The sequence below is a fragment of the Triturus cristatus genome, chromosome 7, assembly GCF_964204655.1.
Source record: "Triturus cristatus chromosome 7, aTriCri1.1, whole genome shotgun sequence".
Lineage (NCBI taxonomy): Eukaryota > Metazoa > Chordata > Amphibia > Caudata > Salamandridae > Triturus > Triturus cristatus.
In genome coordinates, this window is record NC_140590.1 from 334,223,920 (window position 1) to 334,249,823 (window position 25,904).

Sequence of the window (25,904 nt, forward strand, 5' to 3'; positions counted from 1 at the left end):
AAACATTCAATAACACTAGAATGGAATGTCTGGGGGAAGCCAGGTATAGCAAGATGTCATCCGCATATAAGGAGATACGGTCCTCCCATCCCGCCGCCCATTTGAGTCCCCGGATGGTCGGCTCCCATCTAATCAGTGCTGCCAATGGTTCAAGCATAAGGGCGAACAACAGTGGGGACAGGGGACAGCCCTGGCGGGTACCGCGTCCCGGTGAGAAGTCCTCCAACATGTGTCCATTTACCGTGACGTGTGCCAAGGGTTTTGAGTACAACAGGTGCACCCACGCGCAGAATTTAGGGCCGAAGCCTAGATGCCCAAGAACCGCAAAGAGAAAGGGCCGCTCCACCATATCAAACGCCATTCTGGCGTCTAGTGAAAGAATAACTGCTGGTTCTTGTATATACGGTATATGGGCCATCACTCCTTGGGGGCGCCTCAAGTTAAGAGCCGTGTTACGACCTGGCATAAATCCCGACTGGTCCAGGTGTATTAGGGTTGCCAAGTGCGAGGCCAGTCTAGTCGCCAAGAGTTTAGCGAGAATTTTAGCCTCAGCATTGAGCAATGATATTGGTCGATATGAGGTGCACTCCTCGGGAGGTTTTCCCGGTTTGGGAATCACCACTATGGTGGCCGTTCGTTGGTCTTGTGGGAGTTCACCCACAGCCATACTTTCGAGATACATATTCAGCAGGTTGGGGGGAAGAGTCTAGTCGCCATCTTTTTTTAGTATTCGATGGGAATGCCGTTGGGCCTCACCGCTTTTCCTGAGTGCAGCGACCCGATTGCTAATTACAGCTCTGCGCCGTAAGATCAGCCTCAAGCATGTGGGTTGCCTCGGCGTTAATCTGGGCATTTTGATGTCTTTAAGATAATCCTGCGCCTCTGCCACCGTAGTGGCGGACAAGGACGTGTAGACTTGGGTGAAATATCCGGCCAGAGCACTTCCTTGGGGTCAGACACCATTACTCCCTCTTGAGTTTTTATCTGTGCTATCCAACTCCTGGCTCGCTCTTTTTTGTCGAGCCAAGACAAAAGTTTACCCGCCTTGTCCCCTATTTCATATATCTTATTTTGTGTAGCCTTCAGCCTGGATTTCGTCATTTCTTGTAGGTATTCCTTATATTCTCGCTGCTGGATACGTAGAGATTGGGACGATTCCGATGTCGGGTTTTGTGTATGATGGCCTTCAGCCTGGTGCAGTCTCGACTCTATGTTGAGTAACTCTTGTTGTTTGTTGCGTTTATGACCCACTATAGATGCAAGGGCTTGCCCATAAATAAACGTTTATAGGCCTCCCACAGGGTGGTTGACGATGGGACTGATGTTGTATTTTCTGTGAAGTAGTGGTGTGTGGAAGTGCAGAGGTCCTTGAGGATTTTGGGATTGTGCAAATAGCTAGGATATATGGAGTAGATACGTCGTCTAACCTTGTGATGGCGTGTGTACGTCAGTAATACTGGGGAGTGGTCTGAGATTCCCCTGGGTCTGATCTCTACGTCCGCCACATTCTGTAAGCTGTCCGCTGACGTCAAAAAATAATCTATCCTCAAGAAGCTATTATGTACTCCCGACTGATAGCTAAACTGCCGTGCTGTGGGATGGTGGCCTCTCCAGGCATCCACGAGACCAAGGGCTTCTAGAAAACTCTCGATGCTGGATATTCCAGTAGTCTGAGGTTTAGGGGGATGGCGATCTAGAGTCCCATTGATTTCAGCATTAAAGTCCCCCCTTATGATCATTTCCCGTTCTGGGAGGGCGAGTAGAAACTTACTGAATGCCGGGAGGGCCAATGTGTGGAGCGCTGGAGGAATATATACCAACACCACATTAAAAAGACCTCCCCTCCCATTGACAGGACATGGCAGCGAAGCGGCCCTGGTCATCTGTCCATGTTTGGTTAATTATCAGTGGGAACTGTTTTCTCACTAAGATGCCTACACCCCGTGATCCGGAAAAAAACTCCGAGTGTACTATCATTTTAAAACCCCACCGGTCCAGCGCTTTACAGGCCGAACCTGTTAAGTGCGATTCTTGTAGGAGGGCTATCGCTGGTGCACATCGTTTTAGATACTGGAGAACTAGTCCTCTTTTGATCTTGTCCCCTAGCCCGCGGACATTCCATGTAATCAATGACAGATGGGCAACTGGGGACAGAGGGGATGTTGGTGGGTCTCGAACCATCATTTGTCATAGTTAAAACGTGTATTCAAGGATGTGTATCGTGTGTATTTCCTGCAACCAACACCTGCTAACCAGGTTAAGATATGTGCCCTCATAATAATAACAACCAAAAACACTAAACATTGTAAGAACAGTCCCATCCCCCCCCACCCTCCTCCCTGCTTGACGGACTTACAACTTCCCGCCACCCCAACAGTGCAGAGCGCTTAGTACCCTTCCCTGTTACCATAACTTGGGGGTGAGAGCAAGTGTCCGTTGTCCGTGGAAACCCTCCGTTCCCCCTTTGCCAGTAGCGGTCCCTGTTCCCTCTTCGACAGTTCGTGTAAAGTAGGCGGTTGGAAGGCAGAACTCCAACGGGCTGGTTTTGCGTCAATAATCATTCCCTCAGAACCACAGACATGTCGTTACTGGGGTAATCGTACTGGGTTCATTACAGGTAGATCGACGCCATGTCTGGGCCCGAGCACCCTATCATCTCAGGCTAACTCTTCTCCACTTCATTGTTGAGGACTGGCCGCCCTCATGGCCGTCTATTCCGGGCCTTCTCTTACTTCAGTGCCATCTCAGTGGTCGTGTCCTTCTCCTCAGCGTTGCGAACATGAGGCTGTGCGCCACCCAACATTTTCCTTCTTGACTAAACACTGAAATCATTCTCTTGGTACTTCAAGTCTGTCCTTTGAATTTACAGAGTATATTCTATTCTACCCATTCACGGTCCTGTATCAAACTCCACAATCCATCCCTAGCGCGGAGTGGGGTTTTGTGTGCAGAGGGCCTGGAGTTAAAGGACACATACTAAAGCAGCACCTTTAAGGGAGAGCAGCGACCATCTGAACCTAGTGTGCTCCTTGCAGCACCCTGATGTTTTCCTGAATTTTATGATCCGTTAACCACTAGTCATATGCCTGTGATCATCTGAAGCTATTTTGAAATGAAGAACATCTGCCAAGCAGCACATGAGTTTGAATAAACAAGCAACATTTACCAATGATGTGATGTGTGCTTGGTCTCCCTGGCTATTTGAGACACGGAGTCGTAGTATAACTGAACAGGAGACCTTTAGGGCGCTCACTAAGAAACACAGAGTGCTGCTGACTTGCTGTAACAGTCTCCTTATGAAATATGGGATTGGTGATAACGGAGAACCCCACTGACAGGAACAGATCTTTTTGACAGCCCGCACAGGCAGGAGAGCTGTGACTTATGACCAGCAAAAGGCTGCTGGCAAAGGTCTCTGGGATGGACAACAGCAGAGAGTAAAGCATCAGTGAGGGGGGACTAGTCAAGTATTAGGACGAGGAGTAAGTCCCCGATGTGTGCAAGAGCATGCCCAATAGCCTTTCAGTGGGTGGGAGAGTGCGCTTTAGAGTGGCACAGGTGAACTGACAAAGTATGCTCCACTGAATGGGGGGGGGGGGGTTAGAGAGGGCAGGGGCTGACAAGGGGCTGGGCCATGGTGGTACCTGAGCCCATATTCAGAGAGGGTGAGACAGATCCAGAGCTGCTACAAAAATCAAAGTCAATTACAAAAAACAGTGGTCCTCAAATGATTTGAATAGGGATAAAAATAAATATAGTCCAGAATCAGTACTATATTAAGGATGCCCAGCCGGACAACCAATTTAATTCTTCAATAAAACAATGCAGATATACAACAACAAAATACTTGTGGGACACAGTCCTGTATCCGCTAAGAACAATGACATTTACAAAACACACAAAGACATTTCAGGCAAGACAAAGGAGCTTATTTACATTATCCAATGTTTTAAGCTTTTCAAAACAGCAATTGCACTTTTTTACGCAATGGATTGATGTGCATGCTGTTTTAACTAAGGTCGACGACGTTTCGATCCTGTTAAGAGGATACTAGGATCATCATCAGGACAGTGATATGTACAGGCCTGATTGTTAAAGAAATTGCCGCAGTAAGGAGTCCGTATGCACAGCGTGTGCAACGCCTCGGAGGTGTAAACCGCGCTACAAGCGTCAAGGGTGAGATCTGGCGGTGAAAACAGGATTACGGGTATGAACGTGAAAATACTGGAATAGAAGGAACCGGGAGTAAAGACCACTTATTGACAATCCAACGAAGTTAGTGGCTCAGGTCCGTGACAACGTGACAATGCACGGAATAAGACCAGGTCCTCTGTTACAGTTAGCCGAGTGACCTTTGTTTTTGTTTTTTTATATTAAGGATGTCCAGCCGGACAACCAATTTAATTCTTCAATAAAACAATGCAGATATTCAACAACAAAATACTTGTGGGACACAGTCCTGTATCCGCTAAGAACAATGACATTTACAAAACACACAGACATTTCAGGCAAGACAAAGGAGCTTATTTACATTATCCAATGTTTTAAGCTTTTTCAAAACAGCAATTGCACTTTTTTACGCAATGGATTGATGTGCATGCTGTTTTAACAAAGGTCGACGACGTTTCGATCCTGTTAAGAGGATACTAGGATCATCATCAGGACAGTGATATGTACAGGCCTGATTGTTAAAGAAATTGCCTGTGGGAGAAACAAGGGGTGATGTAAAGAAAAAGATAAGCAGTGATTGGAAAAAGGAGAGAGAGAGAAGATAATTAGAGCTGTAAAATGGCAGCTGCGATATAGGTACAATAGTGGTGCCAGGCTAACACGCTGGTGTAGGAACATGCGTCTGATTGCGGTGAGGGTTGGTCACAATGAGACTAGGGGAAAGTGAAACGCAAGTGAAGCGGGTGACATGCGTATTAAAAACGAATGACGAATGATTAGGAGCGCGAGATATAAGCGCCGGAAAGGATCAGGCATTAGAAGGTGCCTACGGAATACTCCTTATGTGCTGACAACAAGCCTCAACAGGGACGAACAATACAACGGGGACCGCTTACCGTAGTAAGGAGTCCGTATGCACAGTGTGTGCAACGCCTCGGAGGTGTAAACCGCGCTACAAGCGTCAAGGGTGAGATCCGGCGGTGAAAACAGGATTACGGGTATGAACGTGAAAATACTGAAACATGAAAAGACCACGTTAGGCAGGAAAGCCGTGAGCATAGTGGATAAAAACGGGGCAGTGAGGGAGGCAGTGTACCTGGAATAGAAGGAACCGGGAGTAAAGACCACTTATTGACAATCCAACGAAGTTAGTGGCTCAGGTCCGTGACAACGTGACGATGCACTATAAGGGAAGGAAGCTACGAATTAGAAGACAAAACACCTATGGGAGGAGCAGTGACGGAAAGTGAAATGAGCGCTTACCGGAATAAGACCAGGTCCTCTGATACAGTTAGCCGAGTGACAAAGTTGCAGTGAGGACGTGCAGGTATAAATGCTATGGAAGCGTGTGGGGCACTAGAACGTGTGAACGCGCCGCCATGTTGGAAGAACCACAATAGAAATGGAAAATAGACTAAGAATTGTTCAGAAAGAGTGGAAAACAAGGATTTCAAAACAACACGCTGTAGTTTGTGTGGGAGACAGATTCCTTCTCAGGAATGAACAATAGTATACTTGAAAGACAGTTTTAAAGGTTCTATAAGCAGCGAATGCCTAATGTTTCGAAAATGGCAAAAAGGGAAAACAAGGTAATCAACCTAAGACAAATTGAAATGTAAGCAGTAGAATGTAGAAACAGCAAAGTGGTACAAAGTAAATAAATCGGTCATGATCAGAGATACAAGGAGGGCATTGTAAAATGGCAAAAGGTGGTTTAAGCTAGGGGTGCTACCCGTGAGATAGAGACTTGAGGGTCATGGAAATGTACAAAATTGTGACAGGGGTAATTAAAGCAATTTTGTAAAACAGGAATTAACAACAACCACATATAAAAAAATGAAAGTGGCCTTCCCTGGTGTTGCAAAGTCACCTTCTGCCTGGGCACCCACAGATTTTTTGCTGTCTAGTACTGATGGTAACGACTGACTGTTCCTGGGCTCTGCCTAACCAGGCCTAGGGTTATGCTGAAAACACACTTAGAATACAGTGAAAACCCATACATACACCATATTACACTATGTGTTAGTGTACCTCAATGACTGGCATGACCTCCCCAATAAGGCCCTAGTACATAATAGGGCAGGGGGATCAAAACTACCTTTAAGTTCCCAGTATATACAAGGACATAGCGATTGAGGCCAGCAGCCCTTTCTGCACTTGCATGTGCGCACTTCAGAGGCCGGAGGTCAGTTTAAAAGCAGCCCGTGTTGCAGGACTGCTTTTAACATGTAAATTGTGCCCACACTTTACTTTATTGTTCAGGTGACCTAAAACCTAACAAGCTACAATTTTTGCATATTTTGGCATATTGGGTACCCCCAAGGTCTTCCCTAGGTGTCCCAGTGGTGGTGTGGGGGGGGGGGAGGGGTGAGGAGGGTCAGGTACTTATAAGGAGGACCCTTATAAAATAGGTTTTATATGGCTTGGGATTTCACCCCCACACTGTAGTAAAGTGCTTCCCAAAATCATTTAGAACCCCTAAAGTCTCCCTTAGGTGTTCCAGTGGTCCCTGTAGATATAGGCAGGATCCTTAAAAATATGTTTTAAAAACCGTGGTATTGGGGAAATTGTCCACGTCATTTCCCCATTGCAGATCCCCAGCCACATAGGTTAACATGGCAAGAAGTTATTTACTAATATATCCCACCAGGAGAATCAGAAAAATATAATTCAAGGACTTACTAGAATAATATTGATAAATGCAACAAGATACTATTGTTGAATGTATCCTAAAATGTACAGACAAGAAGTTATAAGCCTTTCTTGTTTGTAAGCCAAAATTCAGACTTTCAGTGATCTGTCCTGATTGGTCACAGTTAAGTGGATTAGCCAGGTGGCTTTGATAAGGTGATAAATAGCCCCTGGGGTGAAAGAGCCATTCCGAGGAGAGGTCCAGAAATCCAGAGCAGGGGGAGAGGTCATAAAAAATGATCTTCGATAAGGAGGCGGAGATGGGCTGAATAAACCAGTTTCATTTACACCCCTACTCTTTGAACCCAGCCAGATGACACACTTATGGAAGGAATGTGCAGATGCCAGGAGGAGGGAGAACGTGGAGATGAGCCATTCTGGAAGTTGGTTTAGCCAGCTCTTGCCTCTCTGCGGAGACTTGAGTCATTATGAATTTTGGCGAAATAGTGCTTTCTGGGAGACCATTGTGCCATACTTTGGAGGAAATGATTATGCTCTGGGATGTCGTCCTGCACCTCATTTGACAGGAGTGCTCTCCTTTGTGACCCCAAAGAACACTGAAAACGTATGAGAGGGGGAGTGCCTCTTACCTCTGCTGCTTGAAGCTGAGAGAAGGATTGCCAAGCTGGAGATTTGATTTGCACCATCAGGCCCTGCATTCTGACTGACTGTGCCTGTTGCATTATCTAGAACTATAGCCCATTGGATGTACCTTGGTTCAATAAGAATAAAGACTGAGCTCCCTGCAAGATACAGGTTAACAGAGCTCACCTGCATCAACTCCACTAAGAGTAATAACATTTGTTTAATTTTCAGAGCTCTTATATCTTTCATTGTATATTTTTAAGTAATATCCAAACCTACGAAATATGGCTCTCCTGATTAAGACCTGTGAGCCGAAACGTGCGTAGAGAGATCTTCTGAGTGTATTACTTTACTCCAGCTAAGTTAATCAATTGTCAAATGATACTTAGCTATTGAACTTTGTGTCATACGCCATATCTTGATCCATTTAAGAATATATGTTTCAATGGTTATCTTTCTGATTAGGACTTGTATATCAATATGAAAAACGATTTATAAATATTTTAGAACTCCATCTTTTGTTTATCAAGTGCAATCTATGAATGTGTATGGGTTATGACAGTTGTGGATGACTGTACTTGTCTGTTTTAGAGCGGTGTATTTTATATATTTATGTATATATTTTTGAATTCTGATAATAAAATAATTTTGTAGTTTTTCTTATCTCTGTGTTCATGAGCTCTGTTAATCATGACAGTGTTTGTAAGTAAACAGAGTGGTTGCCTGAGGATTTACTTAACCGTTTACAAATGAATCTGTGCTCAGTCATCTTTGTATGTGTTTATTTTTGGTGCACTTGATCACTGTCCCAATGCTTTGTGTCTGAGAACTCGGGGCTGTTGCCTTTCAGAAGAGCTTCACTCTCTTCATTTTGGTTCTGCTGCCTTGGCTCAGATCCACTGGCCGTCTATCCACTAGCGCATAGACTTCAAAGCACTTTGCATCACTTTTAAAGCTTTGAATGGCCTTGGCCCAGAATATCTCAAACAGAAATTCATTTGGTACCGCCCGTCCAGAATCTTGCGGTCCTCCTCAGCCCTCAATGTGATAGTTCCCAAAGCTAAAAGAGCTCATTAGGGAGGTAGGAGCTTCATTCACTATACAGCCAAAACATGGAACTTCCTTCCTCTTGACATGAAGAAATGTACAGGTCTTTGTGCTTTTAGGAAAGCACTGAAAACTTGGCTTTTTAATCACTAAGTTTATAAAAAATCAGGATCTGCTCCACTAACTTTAATTTTTTTTCAATTTTCTTCCTTCTGCAGCAGGAAGCGCATAGACGACTTCAGGCAGTAGTAAGTTATATAAAATAATTTTCATTTCATACTTATTGCTGGGACCTATATCTGACTATCCTGTAGTTTACCCCATTTTCCACTATCTCCAATGAGCACTATCCCGTCTCCTAGCTTTGTAGGACCACAGGGTTCATGCTATTCTGTGGCTGCAGTGTTTTCCGCACAGTTACTGATTGCCTGCATTTGCCACATAGTTTGCCGCACAATTTGCAAATTCATTAAAAACGGTATTGCTATAAGAATGGTACTACATAATCTGCATTTCTGCAACATAAAGAAACCTTTGCTGTTTATTTTGGTTCTTCATGTAGCATAATTCTAGTAGCTCCAGACAATGGTAAAGCAGTGCATCGCGGCTTAGGGACTGTTATCATGAGGATGAATCCATATTTCAAAAACAACCATCCATTATTTAACGGAATTTTTTTTTTTTTTTATACAGCTGCATTTTGTATATACAATATAATTGAAGTAAGATCAAAAAGTCTAATGTCAGACCTAATAAGTCGCCCTGTAACTTAACCTGAAATTGACGCAAATCCCAAATCTTCAGTACTCCATCATCTCCACCACTGACTATGAATGGCTCATTGTGGTTCCAGCTGATCACATTTACGTCACTTGTGTGGGCCTGGCTTGCAGTCAACATGCAGGCCTTGCTGGGAGCTGCTCGAATATCCCAGATCCGGATGGAGGAGTCCACAGAGCAGGAAGCAAACACCTGTGAGTGAGAGGGTATTGGAAATGGAAGGTAAGATGAAAAAAGGCAGGAACAAATGAAGCAACATATAGAGGACAACTCACTAGATGTGTAAAACTAACGAAGCAAGATGGGGCGAGGGCAAAGTATGAACCATCACACCATAACAGAATACAAAGGAAGGATAGTAAGGGGGGCACTGTTAGCAGATTACCCAATTGTGAATTACAAAGCGGACAATGCAAATGTGGGAGAAAAAGGGGTGACCTCAGACTTCATCATGTATGTGTAGGTATACATTAGGGATTTTACAACTAAATAAGCAGCAGGCAATCAAGGGCATTTTTATGCATTTTTGAAGTTCATGGGCTCACTTACTGAGGCAAAATTTGCAAGTGTGTTTTAATGAGACTATGGGAGGAGAAAATCTTCAAAGGTGCTTCTTCCTGCTTTACCAAAAGCCCGATCATCCCACGATACATGATAATTTCCTTACTGTGGCTTCTGTGGGTGACCACTGCAAATCCTCCACAGACTTGGTGTGGGCTGTAAAGGGACGCTGATCCACATGCCATGACCCTCCTTCCCTTGGGTTCCAGAGATGGATGTTTTTGTTGCAGTCTCCTGTCAGCAGTCGACCTGAGAAGGGGGTAACAATCATTTTAGAGTTTGAGAAAATCAATATTTTACCTTTTGGGTTTTCAACCAAGACTCCAAAAAATAGGGGCACTTCATGAACTGTCAAAGCACCCACAACACCAGTAGGTTTGAAGAATATTCAACGCAGAGGACAATAACACAATATATTTGTATATGGAGCTATTACATTTCTTGTTTTAAACACAACTCTCAATAAAAAGGGTTTGACTCTTTGCCAAGTGCCCCAATCCTTAGCGGGTGCAAAAGTATAGAAGTTGGAAATATTTTATTTTAGCTATTTGATACAATATGACCAGATAAATGCTTCTTAAGAACATTTCGACTGTAGTAGGAACATCTCAAACATAAGCTGATATACATCGATTTTGTGTATGGGGTCAGGTTGAACCCAGAATACAAAAAAACACTAGTAATTAATAAGGAGGAGCAGGTAACTTAATTTAGACCATACATGAGAACATTCAATACAACTGAGAAAAAAGTAAAATTGAAAGGCATAGACATACAAAGTGATTTGGCCACAGCCACATATTCTTTGGTTAAGTCTAGCTTACAAGTGAAACAGAGGTCTCCAGGGTGCCAAGTCAGAATGTAAGCACCAACTACATCTTGTACATATAACAAAGTATTTGGCTACAGTCATCTAGTTTGTGTAAATGGGAAAGTCAGGTTTATTTTAAAGGTCTCTTGGTTTTAGTCAACCAACTGAAGCCCCAGGCCATTATGCTACCTTGACAGCGACAGTGACCTTAGTCCATATAAATCAGACAACAGTTTGAAATTGCATGTAATAAACTAGACAAACATGGCAACAACCACCTTACATTATATTCAGCTCACCTTCGACCTTGGTGGACCAATCCAAAGCAAAGCCTTCAGTCATGTGTCCAGCAAAAGAGAAGACTGGCTTTATTTTGGCCTGATCCTCTCGCAAAAATGTGCTCATTGCCTGAGAGTCTGAAACTGCCCACAGCTGCTTCTGCAGATCATAGATCTCTACCTGGCCTTTCTCAGACCATACAGCTGCTACCTGGGAGCTGCCGAGAGAAGACACCTGCCCAAGCACAGAAAATAAAGTTAAACAACATATACTGAGATTAAAAACACCTACTTCAAACCATTGGCTATTAACTCCAGTCACAATGTTCTAGGATAATCTATATTCTTATAAAAGTATACATTCACATTAACAATTAACCACTTGAATTGTTTTATGTTTGTCTTCTAGCTTACACAATTCTTCTTTGTCAATATTGGTTTGCTCTGATGACCAGGTGTTTTACTGCATTGTTTCTCAGGTCGCCCATTGCATCTATGCCGGCTCCCAGTTTGTGATCATATTAAATTTCACTTTAAACGCATATTCTAGGAATAACAAAAACCTCTTCTAAGCCTGCTTTTTTCATTTTACCAGACCCAAAATGTTAATACACCATCCTTTTTATTGTAGATCTACCTTAAACCCTTTGCTTTTAAAATGCTGTTCAAATTACCTTAACATCTGTTTACAGTTGATAATTTGACATGTCCATGCAAGGAAGTACAGTGTCTGACATCACTTACCACTGTTTATAAAAATGAATAAGTGTCTTTTTCTCATAGTCCCCCAAATCTTTTTACTATGGACATCTGGCATTGTTTCTGGAGGAGTCAAGGCCTGCCGAACAGGTACATTCAACATATGCTCAGGCTCAAAAAGAAAAGCGTCCTTGCTTTAAAGTTGCAATAAATAACACTTGGGTAAGTCAAATGTAATTGTTAGAAAACGTTTCATGCAGTTGCACCAATTTCAGTTAGGGGATGCAAGGATGAAGAAAATGTTTTCCCCTTTGCATCTAAAAAGATAGCATACTTAAAAGCCAATGTTTCTTGCAAGAAAGTGAAGAACTTCTGTTAAAAGTGAGGATTAAGAGCCAGGAATTTCAGGCTGATCTTCCATATAATTTCTTTGTTAATGCTGCCGCAGCCTGGGACTACATTTTCGAACCTGAAGACATGCGGCACTTAGAGTGCAAGACTAATAATGCCATCAGTATCCAACAGGTTCCCAGAGATGCTGTTTAGGCAGGCGCGGCTCCTCCATGTGGGTGGAAGAACGTCGCCCCACTGCTTTCTCCGCTGAAGTCCCTGTGCTCTTTGTAGCTTAAATTTTTCTTCTGATTCTTTTAAGAACAGAAACAAATATTAAAAGGATTGTTTGTGATTAGGGCACACTTTCTTGATGGTGGTGCATGGATCTAGAGTCGGGGTAGCCAAGAGGTGAACTAGGATAAGGGCCCTACAGAGTCACTGCAGTTCCTTGCTACCCCTGTAGCAAACAAGAAGTACATTTCCAGACTTGTAGCACATACTGCGCAACAAGAATATAGTCATCAGTAATCAACAGGACGCATATACAGATGGGAGTAGGCAAACAGTGTATGTGCGGCTGTGTGGGCCTATCAGAACACTATTGTGGTGTGGAGGTATACTGCGTAAGAAAATAGAAGCCTTACAGAGTTTTAGGTAAAAAGGAGTTGCCTCTTCACCCATGTGGTTATTCTCCCTACATTGTAAATAGTCCTGCAAACACTAAAATGGTAAAAACAGCAATTTGTACTGCTTGAATAAAAAGAAAAAAAAAGAAAAAAAGAGTTTGTTAAAAGTGAGCAATGGGGGGATACAAGTCAAACAAACAAAAAGATTGTAAAGAGGCTAAGCTCCAGAGGAGGAACAAGCACAAGCTGGACAAGAAAAAACATGGAATAAGAAACTATTGACAATAAAGCCAACCAATGGTAAGCAATGGACGGGCTGCAAGTTCCCGGTAAGCCCACAACAGGTCTTTCGCAACCAGACAGCTTGCACTGTCTGGTAGGTGAGGGTTCATAATGACCTTCAGGAAGGAACAAAGTGTTCCAAATAGAGATGCCAGAGCTAATAACGTTAAATCTGCACCATCAAAATATTTTAATCAGTGATTTAGCAGAAAGCTCTGATGTCAACAGAATGGAGTCAAGTAGGAGGCTGGACGCTTTGGGGTTTGATCAACATGGTAATATATGATGTCCGATACTGGATTGGTTACTCTCCCATTTGGCTAGAGGAGTTACATTGCAGGAATTTATGGTCTGATGACACAGCAATTCTGTTTGAGGTTAGGCAAATAAACCCAAGTTGAATGTAATGAGAGACATACGACAGAGAGAAATCTGAAGGGTGTTAATATGGATAAGCTGAAAGATTTTGTAGTAGCCAACTCTTTTCGAGTAGGTTGCAATTCCACCGTGAAAGGGGTAGTAACACTATAAATATGCACCTAAAAGGTAAGAATAAAAAGAAATGTTTTTTATGAAAAATTGGGGGTTATGAAAAAAGATGTATGGTTCCTTCAAAATCTGTGGAACTCCTAGAAAAATAGGCAGTCGCTGACAGAGACTTGATCATAATACAAGAAGGCCATTCAGGAAGCAAACAAATAAATACATTTTTAAAAGGGCTACCTTTTAGAATCAAGCAACTGTACTTACAAAACACCAAAAATGGTTATGATAGATTTGTTCTTACTCGATTCCGGCTGAACATTTTTCATAGGTTGGTTACCTTTCCATCTGTTAAAGATTGGTCTAAGAATCTACCAACTTGCCCGTGTGATGACATTTCTCAGCAATCAACAATTCATGTTATCCTGTTTTGTAAATTTTATAACGAGCTGAGAACAAAATGGATAGTCCCAATTCTGAAAATCTGGGGCATTCGACAATGTCGCCCGGCCTTCACAGCTCTCCAATGTCTCGACAATGAATGTATAACCTCAAATGTTATTTTCCTCTTAAAGAATCTAATCAAATGTCGGAATAACATAGTTTTAGACCATCCTGTTAACAGTGACAGAGTCTCTGTTTAAATGTTATTGAAGACTCAAGCATGAATATTAATGCTCTATTTGTCAAATAGTAGAAGGATTATAGAGCTGAAAAGCTAACAATGCAATATATCCCTCATTATGGAAATTAAACTTATGAGCCAAAGCGTCAGCAAATGATTACAACTTTTATGGCTTTCTTTTTTTCACCATCTAATTTTATAAAAACGCCAAGACGGAATGTTCTAAACATAAGGTACCCAACGTTGATTTGGGAGTATCCCCCAAAGCATCTTAATCTTGCAGATGGGGGCTTTCTTTCTTTCCGTCTTGTAGAGCCATAAATCATATAATCTATGATCATTCAAAGCAAAATGATAATAACTGACTACTCTTCACTCCAAGATTGCGGTTTTGCACGTACCTTTTATTGTATTGCTCAGTTTTTAAAAATATATTACTTTTTAATTCATTTGTATTGTACAGAACAAAATGCTCAAATGTTGAATTGTACATATTGAGAGCTAGTTCATGAATATGCAAAGAAAAACGACAACAAATCAATTTCTTTCCCCCCTAAGATTGCTAATTTGCACATATTTCTATTGTATCGCCTATACGAGTCATTTTAAAAAACTGTATTTTCTCTTTTAATTCACATGTTTTTGTATTGTACAAATGTTGAAACGTAAAATTGCACACGCTTTTATGGTTTGAAATTAACTTACCGAATAAAGCTTATTTGATTTTTTTTTTTGAGAATCAGTGCAGAATTCTCAAATCTTCATGCAAGAACTTTTAAAAACGCTGCAAGACCTGCAAACCCTTTGTCTAATGATGGTGGAGTCCAGGTTTTACCTGAATAGTGCTAGACGATCCAGAACGTCGTTGAAGATAAAATCATATCTAGTGGGCAAACGTTTTTCAGTGCGACAAAATATTAAATCAGACAAGATTCTTGGACAAGAGCTAAAGTTTCAGACAACAGTCAGAGCAACTTAATTTCAGGGAGAGAAGAGTAGTACAATTTGCGAGACGGTTGCTTATCCATAGGGGTGGGTGACGCAACATGTTAACAGGGAGTGCCAAGGGCCGATTCTGGCTCGAAGGAGCCTTGAAAATAGTCATATGCAATTCACACAACAAAGATCTCATCAGAATAGGATAAAGTGTCTTCAAAATTCAAACAAGTGCATTTCTTTAATACAAGGAAGCATGTCACCTTTATACATCACATATCTGCATGCAGTAAGAAACACAGCCCCACCCTAATGACAATGCTGTTAGTTAACTAACAGGCAGGCACTTATGTGTCCCCTATATGTGGTCTAGATCCTCATTATAGTTGAAGCTACATTATATAGTATTAAATCAAAAGAAAAAAATGGTTTTTGTACAGCGCACATCCAGAACTCGCTTATCTGGAGGCGCTCCTTTATCAGATGGTATACAAAAAGGAGGCTCGATTAAATAAAGAAGTTGCCTAAGGTCAAACAATTTGGTAAAGAATTGAAGCCAGGATTGATCCACAATTTCCAATTTTATGCTATGCAATTTAGCCACAAAACAGATATCGGTTTCTGACTTTAAAGGTTAATGCTTTCTCCTAAATTCTTGGAGGACAAGATTAGAGCATGTGTATATATATCCATATATTATTTTAGGCAGTCTTACATAGCGCGAAATTTGGATTCAGAAGCACTTAACAACAGACTCAGACAAAGCTACACTTTTTTTCCTGGCACAGGAAGCTGACCCAAGGCCGAATTGGAACATTCTTCCCCATGTTGCCTGGTTGGCTGCTGTGGCCACCAGGCCACATTGCCCCCTGCGGAAGCTTGGCTCATTTTTATCTCCAGGTTTCAAGAGACTTGATGATCTTCAAGATTTCGCTAGCTCGTCCTCCTCTACTTCACCATCTTATGTTGTAAAATCCTTCGGCCAAATATGATCTTGCTCCTAGGATGTATTAGGAATTAATCTTTATAGAATACAATGGAAAAGGTAGCCAAGAACCAGCTATGCATTTTTCTTCTGAAGAAGAGCATGTTAGGCTGCAGACATGACAGCACTTTTAGATATCCAGAAGAAAATTGTGAGCTTAGTAAATGGGGTCAGAGGGATATAGTTCTTCTAAACGTATTGGATTTTTCAGCAGACTTTGACACACCTGATTAACAGATGGTGGTTCAACATGGCATGAGGTGGTAAGGGTGTTCACGCTATCTGGGAAATGTTTTTTCATCCCTTAAGGATAGATATTTCGACATGACGCTGAGGAAAGTTTCATCAACCATCTATCTAAGTTGACTGTTGGTGCCACAGTATCCTGTTGTGCAATTTATTATTTAACAGCCATGCCCAACCTTTGCATGAACTATGGTGGATTACTGGTATATCATTCCATATGTCTGCTGACAATACCAAATGTATAATTGATTTGGTGAGAGCTTTGGAAGATCCATACTCCGTGAACTTTATAGTTGATCCCCTTCCGCAATGGATGCTGGAACATTACTTGAGTGCACGTAAAGAAAAGAAAAATGCAAACCTCTTATTGCAGGCAACGATCACGTACTAAGGGTCGTGTTTCCAGTACACTTGTTAATTGGCCAGTTTAAACCCCCTATCTACTCACACTACCAATAAATATCATGAGTACCAGTAACCTCAAGAGTGTGGGGAGATGAGAAAAGGATAAATACCCGCCATTTTCGAACAAGATCCTGAGAGTGCACCTAGAAATCAGGACTTTCTGTAGCAGGTGGGGGGGATTAAAAGGGCACTTGCGATAAGTCCCTCAGGAAAAAGAGAAAAAAAAACACTACACAATCAATTTAAGTAGAAAAAAGAGCAGGAGTATAATATTTGATTCAAGCTGCCCACTGAGCGTCAAACAAACATAAAAGATTAAGAATTCACTTATATTAAACTGCTGCATAGGCTCAGTCCGTGTTTGAAGCAACCGGAGTGAAAAACAGGGGGAAGAACAAGATTACGTGCAAAAATGGTTTATGGTAAATCATTACTTAATATTGTGAAATGCCAAATAGCCCAGGCAAGGTGGTACGATCAGCGAAAAGAAATATTAGTTCTTTTAAAACATGTCTGTGGCTAAAGAATAAAGTGTAAAAATCTGACCCAAAAGAAAACTTGTGGTGATGTAGTAAACTATGTAAAATAAAAATAAAAATCACATTACATCACTCCTGTGCAAATATCTTTTCAAATGACAATAACCATCTGGGTCTTCTGATTGTAAAGGATCCGTGCAGAGAAGGGGGCTATAATCTACGAAGTAACCGCTGAAACGCTTCCAGTTAAACAGCTAAAAGACTAAACTTTACCAATAGGATTGGATACCTCTAACAAGCGCTTGGTTGCCTTCAGGTTACAGTGGTATTAAGAAACTGATGGGGAAGTCGATGTGGACATAAAGAAATTACAGTGCTAACTTCTGCCAAGAATATTATATATATATAGATCGAGTTTACAGCCTACAAACGTTCCAGAAATGCACAATCAAAAGCAGCAAAAGGGTAGAAGGCTGCTCTTGGTTTTCTGTGAGGTAAGAGGCACAGTATTAGTTAGTGCCAGACAGAACAGGAACTGGGCAACTTTGCCAAGATTCTAGAGTAGAAAAAGTATGGGAAATGTAGCGCGTCCCAGAGAATTTGCCAATTAGAGTCTGTTTCTACTATTAATCGTGAATATGCTTGACACTTCCCTGCAATCTCCCTCCCCCTGCAAACAAAATGGGCCTTATGGAGTCAAGAGGAAAAGATGGCAGCCGCTTGAAGACTTTTTATTTAATTGTCTGGGAGGCCTGGTGAGACTTGGCCCCATCTAGGGCTTCAATGCCTCTACAGGGGTACAGGAGGCAAACTATTGCTCCTCTTGTTCCTGCTGAAGACATAAGGGTTCATACCCGGACAGTGAAGCCTGCTGACCATGCGAAGATTCTCTCCTGAAGTTGGATAGTGCAGATGGTCCAGGACAGAAGAAGCTGTGACAGCCTGTGCATCTGGGCAGTAAAGGCCCTGATGAGAAATGCAGTAGCTGCTATGACAAAAAAAAACCTAAAACCAGTTGTGAAAAGACATTTAGATGTGGACATGAACTGGAGTTTGTATGTATGCCTTGGTATGCGTGCGAAACTAGCTAGCAAAGAAGAGCTGGGGCTGTGAGAACCTGTAGAATGGTGGTGAAGGAATGTTCCATGAAAGTTTGTTCAACCAGGAAAGCTGTTACAAAATGTTTCTTAAACGTTCTTATAAAAAACAAAAAAAAACAAAAAAAAAAACACTGACTATTAATGAACGTCTTTCAATTTGGAAACTGTGAAATTAACAATTGACAGTAAATATTTGTAACTAGGTCAAGTTTGCAAAAGTTTTTAGAGGGCACAATTAGCCATAGTTGTTTGGCATCACAAATTTGATTTGGTGAAGTTTATAAAAGTAAAAAAGAGAGAGCACAGCCGTAACAGAATGCAAAAGAATCCACCTTAACACACCCCTACTTTCAATACAGTATGCAAACTGGCACAAAAGAGCTCCATGCCATAGAGAGATTTCACTGAGTCTTACCCGGACACGGTTGATCCCTCCATAGTGAGGCACCATGGCTAGCTCCAGGCGTGGTTTCTTCTCTTCATCGTCCTCCTCGTCGCTGCTATCGCTGCTTTCTGAATCAGAGCCCTCCTTTGGCACCTTGCTTGTCCGGTGGAGGTTATGCATTTTCAACACCATCAGCCTGAAAAAAGTGTTTCATAAGAATTTTGTTTACACATGACACCTATTTCAGCACTACATTCCCCTTTTATCAAGCCACAATGATGGAGCCAGGTTGGCCAGAGGTCACATTCGTTTCTTCAGCAATCACAATAGATGACAACCAGTGTGATCACAAATATGGGTAGACAAACTCTTCCAGAGAGAAGCAAAAGATGTGGATTCTGCCAGATTTCACTGTGCAGGCCACATAATGGACCTCTTGCAATTTGCTCTTAACTATTTATTTGCTTGCTATACAATGCAGGACCAGACTGTCTAGTCCTAGAATTCTGCTAGTGAAAGAAAAGGGGGTTGGCAAGTTGGTGCCTGGTAAGATGCCCACTGGAAAGAATTATGTACAAGCATTTAGCTTTAGAGAGAAGCACTTGACATTGAATTAAAAGATACATTTGCACTGGGGACTTAATGGCAGTATTTTCAGAAAACTCGACAAAGAGAGAGGGGTCCCTCTAAACCAAAATGACAGGACTCCAATATGACAATAAGTCAAAACAACAATTCCCTTGGTAACTTTGGTAGGTATTTAGAACACACTATTCTACTTTCATACATAACACACTATTGTCACCAGAGAATTATAGTAGGTCTCCAAAGTCAAAATATGAATGTACAAATGTTTTATTCAATATACAACAATAAAATAATCTATAAAAACAAAATTTAAAACACATCATATATAGCACCATAAGTTTGCTTTCAATATGGAGAATAACATACACATAATCCTATAATTACAAACAAAATACATATAGGGAGAGTATATTTAGACATTCAAATTTAGCAATTTCAGGCACTAATCCGACAGTCAAACCATCCTTATGTGTTGTTCTTTTGTTGACCAGGAATAATTCAATTTAGTGCAAATGATGTAACAGTGCGACGCGTTTCGATGGGTTCAATTTATTCCATCCACCTTCGTCAGGAAAAGATTCTTATCTCCAAGGAGCTTCCAATCATAAATTAAATTAGAATGTGGTTATCAGGTATTATTCTTGGGATCTTGCTCCTCAAGTTGAAGTAACAACAGGACAATTCTTACTTATATCCTGATTAACCAGGGAAGACTTTCTGCAAGCCTTGTAATTGGTAGTTGATGCAAAAAAATTAAAATGTCCAAGATATCCAACAAACGAGTCTGGGATTTAAAAATCTCCCAAATTTTAGTTCTTCTGGCTAAAGGTTCTTCTTAAAATTGAAACCGTGTGCCAGTCCCGTAGGAGCTCACGCCGTCCTCCGGTCATAAATGGATTGAAATTGGTACTTTATCTGATGTGTTTTTATAGATTATTTTTTTGTTATATATTGAATAAAACATTTGTACATTCAAATTTTGACTTTGGAGACCTACTAATAATCTCTGGTGACAATAGTGTTTTATGTATGAAAGTGGAATAGTGTGTTCTAATACCTACTAAAGTTACCAATGGAATCGTTTTTTTTTACTTAGTATTTTCAGAAAGACAATGGACTGGAATTTACTTCAAGGTGTATGTCGATGCCAAGAGTTTTACTGTGTCAATCAAGCAGTATGCCCCCCAAAGTTTTAATGCAAGTTCATGAGACCTCCTTAAGCACCGCTGCAGGCTATATTCTTTGTTGCCATCGTGTCAAACACTTCACATTCTTCTAAACTAAGTACTCTGCATCAAGCACCAAAGTAACAGCTTTACCCAATGATCTTCAATCTCTACAAAGAACCTCTAAGTGTAACGCTGGCCAAACAGGATATTCTCATCAATACGCAAAGGTTACACAGCTGCAGTGTAAAGTTTGGCCCGTATCTGATCCGCAACCTCAGATGATGTCTGAACATTATCCAATTTTGTATTTCATCAGTCAACCAAATACAATCTGATCAAAACAGAGTTCATCCTCCTACAGTGGCAAGCTGCAACCCCAGATCAAGGGATGGGTTAATAACAAGCTGCAAGCTTGTGTGCCCTCTCCATCAAGGCTATGGCCCGGAGATTCTAGATCGGCTTCAGGGTCCCATTCAAATAAAATTTATAAATAGCCCTAGACTAACATCAACCTCTCTCTGGGCTCTCACGTGCTTTCAACAATACCATAAACTCCATAGTGCAAATCACTTAAAAATCCATTGTTCACAGGCTTTCAAGTATCCAGCCCCATCCTCTGAACATCATACTCAAGGCAGTTGTCTGTCCAAGTTTTAATGCAAGTTTACCTGCTTAAGTCTCATGCCTTGAGATTTTGTAAACCTGTCAGTGCTTTGGTAACCAGCAAGTACCATCCTGTAATGAATGTGCTATGTAAAACACACACCACGAAAACAAGAAGGTGATTCAATCTGGGCCTCATTAAAAAAAAAAAAGGAGGAGAATATTAGGATGACACCATTAAACTAATATATCTATCTCCATACACACACATATTTATCTATCTCCGAAACCGATCCTGAATCACTGTACACAACTGGAACAGACACCAATGATAGATTTTGTTTTGAGATTTATTCAGCTTGGTCCACCTTTATATACATATATACATAGACACACACACACACACACACACACACACACACACACACTTTTCAGAACGGTTCTCCCACCGTTTCCCTTCTCTCCTTTATTCGGCAATAAACGAGTGGGTGGGAAGCCCACTTCAATCACAACCCTCCTTCACACCATCAGCAAAAAGATTTGCATACACTTCAAAGTCTGGTGAGCGAATGTGCAATCTCTGACCCCTGATCAAAGCGGTTCGGGTGGGATCGCCAGCAATAAAATTGCTCTTTTGCTCATCAGACCTTAGAGTGTATGTGAATCTTCTTGCTGGTGGCGTGAAGGAGGGCCGTTGGATTGACTGAGCAGTTTTACCTGTTTGCTTGAGCAGTGTCTGCCTGCGTGCCAGCGCAGAGGAAAACAGTGAGCGGGAAGTTCGTTCTATCATTTCCAAGATGATCTGGGATGACATCAAAACTTAAACATGGAGCTCCTGAAAAAGAGATTAAGGTTTCAGATCTCTTTCCTAAATCAAAGAATTGCTAAAGACATAGTGAAAACTCTGTTCAATTTATTGGAAGCTCTGCAACTCACATCTACAAACACATGCCAACAGTTTCAACCACCACCCATGTTTCAAATTTGAAACGATCCATCTGAATTTGACGATTTATTCATTTTAGTTAAGGAAGGAGAGAAAGTGGTTGTTCATTCTTTAATTGTGAAGGCAGAAGATTCCCCCTGCTCCATGAAAGCTTGGCTGTGTGTGGACAAGGCCAACAAACCACTGCTTCTACAGTGGTCATTAAAATACTTGGTGGCTAGCTGTTCCTGTTAACTTGAAGTACGGATGCTGCCAGTGATTGAGGAAGTAAATAAAACTTGACAATGGTGCCCTGGCTGCCCTGTTGTGGTCATGTGCACGCTCTGTCCAAGCAGGTTCTTCTTAAAAGAGCCTTTACCCCTCTCCACCTACACACAAAGAGCGAGTGAGCTAAAGATTCAACTGCTCGCCCCTAAGAGATCCTGTACAGGTCACCATGCTTTACACAACATTCGATTATGCACCATTTATTGATTAGCTTAGTATTGGCTGATAATGTATAATTGTGTATGGACTGCTAGTGCACTTTATTCATATTTGCACAACTATTAGTGCAAAGCACACTAAAGTACGTTTTTAGAACATTACACCTAATCAACAATCTCAGATGGAGCCACAAGGTATGGATTTTTGTGCAGAGTACTGATTAGGCTGAAGAGTAAAGACTAGTTCTGGTACTTATTACGTGATTTAACACATACTAGCGCTGTTGGGGATTTTTGAGCATTTATATTTTTGTGCATTATTTATAAAGGTGCAGAATGTGGCTTTACACTTGATTACATGTACACACTGAGATAGTACTATCGTTTTTTAAAACAATTCCTATGAAGTGTGTTTTCCAGACCCTTGTTAACTAAGTCTCAAATTGGGTGTAGCAGCCATCTTTTTCAAAATGGATGTCACCTTTGTCTTCCACCTGCACATTTCACTGTTTATTATTTCTGTGGCACACCATCAAGCAGAATCATTTTTGTTTATTTCCCTGCTCACTTTTCATGCTGTTTTCAATTAATCTTCTCCCCAGTTCAGCTACAAAACTGTTATTTAACTTCAAGTTCTTTCCGCTAGCTCACTGTTCATTCATAAAATCTTGCTGTTGTTCATGTATCTAGTTAGTTTAACCATTTCCAGGTTGGCATAGAGTGAGCAGAATCAATATTCATGTAGTTAGGAAAGAATGTAACACATTTGACCATGCCACAATATTTCTGCAACTTTTACTAATTTCCAATGCGAAAATAATGTAGAAAAACTTTCGATTTTGGGGGTGAGCCAGAGTTTTCCTTAATGCTATGTACGCTGTTCATTTCCCCTTTTGTATTTGCTGTCTGCTTGGGACTTAAACAATCAAAGAGAAGTGCAAAATCAAAAATATTCTATTTGCTGAAAGCCTTCATGGCAATTATTCTGTACCACCTTTTTGATTGTTTTGTATTAAATTCTTTAAACTATTTCTCTTATCTAGAACTCAGTTACTGAGAGGGCCTTTTTACTTGACAGTATTTCAGATTTTTGGGTGTGCTGGGAGGTACCTTACCTCGGGGACACATTGCCACAGGAAACTGAGGTTTAGCATTGTCTCCGATTCAGCAAATTTTGGATGTTGTGTGGAGGTAAATTCTGGAGTGTTAAAATTGTGGGATCCCTGCGCCAACAGTGCCAGTCTGTCATATTCAGATGCAATTTGTTGCTGCCACTCCAAATATCAGTTACCCAGCAGTTCTGACCAGTGTGCCACTTACATTTAGAAAATAAAGTGTAAGAGCTGCGATACAGATTCAATGTCCCCACCACAATTGCTCTATGCAAATTTACAGTCTGGGGCCAGGGAACAAGTCGTACCAGATGACAATGCCAATGTTTATAGGTGGCAACCCCAAATTGCAACAATCCAATAAAAGGTGATGAGAGGAAAGCTTACGGGTAGTTTAAACCACATGTAATTGCTCAACATGCCTACCCATCATTTTTCACACACAGTGCCACTGACCCTGCTCCTCGTGTGAACTGTCCATCCCAAACTGCCAGGCAAGGCCTCCCCATATTGCAACCATGGCAGAATGAGCGCCCTATGAAGAAGGCACAAATTTATGCCGACGCCAGACCAACCAGAATATTAATACTTTGGCTACCAAATAGCACAAACCCCAGCACTTCTAAGTCCATTTCCTTTGTTTTACTTGCACCAAAAGCTTTTAGGATGATGTAATCACATTTGCACATGTTCACTGACTCGAATGAATATAAAAGTTTCAGAATTCTCGCGGAAAAGACTTTAACAGAAGTACACTTCGGGGCACATGCCAGGTACAGGCTGCTTGTGTGTACCTTTAGCTGCTCTCCGACACTAATTATTTTGTTGTAGAGCACAGTATTAATTTTACATGTTTACTTTCAAATCTCCTGACTATTTTTGTCTCAAACTAGAAATTCCCTACTTGCTGCATGTGCGCTCCTAGAACACCAGCATTATTCCAAGGAGTAGTGCTCCCTCTCCTGCCACTGACATTGCCCTCATCCTGTAGCAAACCATCTTTATCAGTACCTCTTCCCAGGCAAGAACACAATCACTGACCAACTCCTTCTGGCCAACAGTGTAAGATCTTAATATCTGGAAGTATCTAGCCCTTCCCTTGCAAAGCCGTTTGACCCTCTTCACCTCAGGAGTGCCACTCGCAGCATTTACCATATCACACCTTTTCATGATGGTACAACATATTTTTTCTTTTTCAAAAATATATACATCTCAGCAATGACATAACATATGCATACAGTGATCGTTCGTAAAACTTTATTCGGCTTTCAGAAACAGCCATAAAAGTACATAAAACAATTACAACCTATTGATGTAATACATACAAAATAGTTATAAAATTAATTTGCTGCACTATTGCATAATACATTTCCTTACATTAATAGCTTTCAAGATAAATAGGGCAACATTATAACACAAAAGGTTCACTTAGTGTCGCCAAATATTTCATAGCTACTTTGTGACCTAATATTCTGTGCAACAAACATAGGTTTAAGATAAAAACCTGAGATTCTGATAAAATTTACAAAACAATAAAAAGTGCAGTGCGCTTGGTTTGCTTTGGTCACTGCAAGGGTAAAGAGCCATATCAAGTGGATGGGATTTCATAGTTGGAAAGGCAACGAAATGGTGCACGATGCCAGATCTCATTCTTACCAAAGCGATGCTGCATATGAGTCACATATGATAAATAGCCATTTACCTCCTCCTCCAGGTTCAAAGACTTATAAAAGGCGACTGCCGATTTGTTCCTACCTTCCATCGATCGTTGATCCTATTTACACTGAAGAAACGTTTCTTTAATCCTCCTCTTAGCTAATAATAATACTTTGTAGGCTCTGACCAGATAGATAAATTGAGCAGCGTGCAGAGGGGGGGACTTGATATACAGTAACCAGTAGATACTTGGGGCATCATTCAAGGCTGAACAATCTGAAATGATTGTTCTGGGAAAACCAGTTTCTTCCTAAGCCCGTAGAGAGGCCCGCAATAACAAAGGTCTGGCCAAAAGAAGATCTTCTAAAAACTGTAGGCCGACCTCATAATGTAAGATAGTATTTGATACAGAAGAAGGTAAGCATAATAATTGTTTTAAAAAACTATTTTTTCTACATGCAGGGCAGTGCTGTTTGCATAACCCCAAAGACCTGCCCCTATAAGGATGTAGGCACTCCTTTTGCTTTATATATTGCAACCATTTCGTTGATGGGTCGATTCCCCAATTTTGAGAAGAATTTAAAAATCCCTTGCGAAGCCCTGCTCATTTTAGCTTTGAAATGTAAAACGTGTTGTGACCATTAGCCATTGCCTGCAAATAAGATACCCAAATAGCAAAACTAATTCACTAAAACAATTGGGGTGCTATCGATAGCAAGCATTGGCATACCCAATAGGTCTCGCCTTTGGGCCCTTATAAGGGTTTAGCTAGAGCTACTAGCTTTGCCTCTCACCCTTCTATCTTACACTATTCTACACCCACTGCATGTCAGAAACTAGTTGGACGATCATGCTGTAAATCTAGGCTGTGAATACACTAAACCGGAGAAAAATACTG

At 41.2% G+C, this 25,904-nt stretch overlaps 1 protein-coding gene across 1 annotated transcript in view; it reads right to left on the bottom strand.

Moving 5' to 3' along the window:
* Positions 1 to 25,904, bottom strand: part of GRWD1 (glutamate rich WD repeat containing 1) — a 42,058-nt gene that overhangs the window by 3,237 nt on the left and 12,917 nt on the right. Inside the window, exons 2-6 of the mRNA XM_085616461.1 lie at positions 21,585 to 21,702; positions 18,538 to 18,703; positions 10,945 to 11,158; positions 9,941 to 10,083; positions 9,268 to 9,465 (exon numbers count right to left, since the gene is read on the bottom strand). Of these exons, the coding sequence (XP_085472587.1) occupies positions 9,268 to 9,465; positions 9,941 to 10,083; positions 10,945 to 11,158; positions 18,538 to 18,703; positions 21,585 to 21,702 (839 nt within the window). The remainder of the gene's footprint in view (positions 1 to 9,267; positions 9,466 to 9,940; positions 10,084 to 10,944; positions 11,159 to 18,537; positions 18,704 to 21,584; positions 21,703 to 25,904) is intronic.